Source organism: Nicotiana tabacum, chromosome 1 (assembly GCF_000715075.1).
Source record: "Nicotiana tabacum cultivar K326 chromosome 1, ASM71507v2, whole genome shotgun sequence".
Classification (NCBI taxonomy): Eukaryota; Viridiplantae; Streptophyta; class Magnoliopsida; order Solanales; family Solanaceae; genus Nicotiana; species Nicotiana tabacum.
The window spans coordinates 193,480,778-193,483,340 of record NC_134080.1 but is presented as its reverse complement, the minus strand read 5'-3'; the positions used below and the strand labels follow the sequence as shown (position 1 = coordinate 193,483,340).

General features: G+C 42.8%; 1 protein-coding gene across 1 annotated transcript; it reads left to right on the top strand.

The window, feature by feature from the left end:
* The first annotated feature begins 684 nt into the window (after window positions 1-684).
* On the top strand, window positions 685-1,219 carry LOC142164603 (uncharacterized). Its single transcript, XM_075222614.1, has 2 exons — window positions 685-798; window positions 920-1,219. The coding sequence occupies exons 1-2, from the start codon at window positions 685-687 to the stop codon at window positions 1,217-1,219; spliced, it is 414 nt and encodes a 137-aa protein (XP_075078715.1).
* The last annotated feature ends 1,344 nt before the right edge of the window (window positions 1,220-2,563 follow it).

Below are 2,563 nucleotides of genomic sequence, written 5' to 3'. Positions count from 1 at the left end.
GGTCGCCCATGTGTTCCTAATATTGATGGCTTGAGGGAGAAAATTTTAGAGAAGGCACATAGTTCTCAATATTATATTCGTCCAGCTGCTACGAAGATGTATCGCAACTTGAGATAGCATTATTGGTGGCGACGGATGAAGAAGGACATTGTCGAGTATGTAGAGATATGTCTAAATTGCTAGCAGGTTAAGTATGAGCACCAGAGGCCATGTGACCTACTCCAGCAGATGGTTATACTGGAGTGGAAGTGGGAGCGCATCATTATGGACTTCATAGTTGGGTTGTCACAGAAGTTGAAGAAATTTGATGTTGTTTGGGTCATTGTCAACATACTGACTTAGTCAGCACACTTTATTCCAATTGTGACTACTTACTCTTCAAAGAGGTGTGCCCAGATTTCTATTCAGGAGATTGTCTGGTTGTATGGTGTTCCTGCTTCCATCATTTCAAATAGAGGTCCTCAATTCACTTTGCATTTCTGGAGAGCAGTACAGAGCTAGTTGGGTATCCGTGTGGAGCTCAGCATAGCCTTTCATCTGCAGAACAATGGGCAGTTGGAGCAGACAGTTCAGATTCTAGAGGATATGCTCAGAGGATGTGTGATTGACTTTAGAGAGCAGTGGGGTTGATTTTGACCCTTGGCCGAGTTTGCTTATAAATATAGTTATCAATCTCACATCGAGATGGCTCCATTTGAGGCTTTATGTGGCCGACGATATCGTTCATCCATCGAATGGTTTGTGCCCGACGAGGCTAGGATATATGGCACAAATTTACTAAAGAATGCCTTGGATAAGGTAAAGTTGATTCAGAAGTGACTTCACACAGCACAGTCTAGATAGAAGAGTTATGCAGATCAGAAGGCGCGTATCATTTATGGCCAGCGAGAAGGTACTCTTGAAAGTCTTGCTGATAAAGGGTATCATGAGGTTCGAAAAGAAGGACAATCTAGGACCAAGGTTCATTGGCCCATTTAAGGTGTCGAGGCGAGTTGGGAAGGTTGCTTATGAGCTTTCTTTCCCTCCCAGTCTATCAAGAGTTCATCCGGTCTTCCATGTGTCAATGATCTGGAAGTACCATGCTGACTGGTCGCAAGTTTTAGATTGCAGCACGGTTCAACTGGATGACAGTTTGGGTTATGAGGAGGAGCCAGTTGCCATTGTGGACAGGCAAGTTCACCAGTTGAGGTCCAAGAAGATTTCTGCAATAAAAGTCTAGTAGAGGGGTCAACCAATCTGGGAGGCGACTTGGGAGACTGAGGAGGATATGCTAAACAGATATTCACACTTATTCAGCACTCCGAGTATGATTCTAGACCCATTCAAGGACGGCCATTTGTTTAAGAGGTAGAGAATGTAACGACCTGACCGATCATATTGTTTTCTAGACCTCATCCCCCTAATTAAGACTTCCCATATGTGCTATTACAGTTTAATGAGTTGCGTGGATGGTTGGCTCAGGTTTGGAATGGCTCGGGTTGAAATCGGAAATCTCAATTCCTTAATAGTGGCCTAAGATGGCCAAGTTTGATTTGAGTCAACATTTTGAGTAAATAACCTCGGAATTGAGATTTGATGGTTCCAATAAGTTTTTATGATAATTTTAGACTTGGGCATGCCTTCGGATAGAGTTTCGGGTGATCCTCAATATTCCGACGCTTATTGTTGAAAGTTGGCATTTCGAAGATTTTAGAATTTCCTAAGTTTAACTTGAAGTGAATTTTGATGTTATCGATATTCGTTTGGGATTCCAAACCTTAGAATAGGTTCATATTAAGACTTATGACTTGTGCATAAAATTTAGCATCATTTCGAGTTGTCTAAGTATGTTCGGCGCGTTCAGAGTTGGATGAAATGAGTTTGAAGCTTAGAAGTTGATTAACGAAGTTTTGAGGCACGATTTGTAAATTTGATGTCACTTGATGTGATTTGAGGCTTCAACTAATCTGATATCATATTTCAGGATGTGTTGGTGTGGTTGGATGGGGTTCGGGGGCCTCGGATACGAATCAGATTGTCAACGGATTTAATTTTGGACATAAGGAATTGTTGAAGGCTTCGGGTCTGGTACAATCGCACTTGCGAGAAAATGGTTGTAGGTGCGAGATCACAGGAGAGGCCACATGGTTGCAGAAGCGGAATTTGGGTTGGAGCTGGGAGGCTCTCTATATGAGATTTCTTCCACATATGTGAACCCGCAGATACGATTGGGGCTCTCCACAGAAGCGAAAACGGATTGATGGGATGAAGACCGCAAAAGCGAAGGTAGTCCGCAGAAGCGGAATGGTGTTCGCAAAATCAAGAATGTTGGAGGCTTAGGTGGGATCACAAATGCGATCTTTGGACTGCAGATACGGTCAAGTGACCACAGGTGCGATAATCATTGGGCAGAGTGGCAAATTTAATTTGGGACAACCCATTTTCCTCACACCTCTACTTGGTCTTGGACGAACTAGGGAGCATGTTTGAAGGGGATTCTCATCAACATCACAAGGTATGTAAATTCTACCCATTTTTAAGTTAACTACATGGATTATGGGCAGATTAAACATGGAAAGTAACA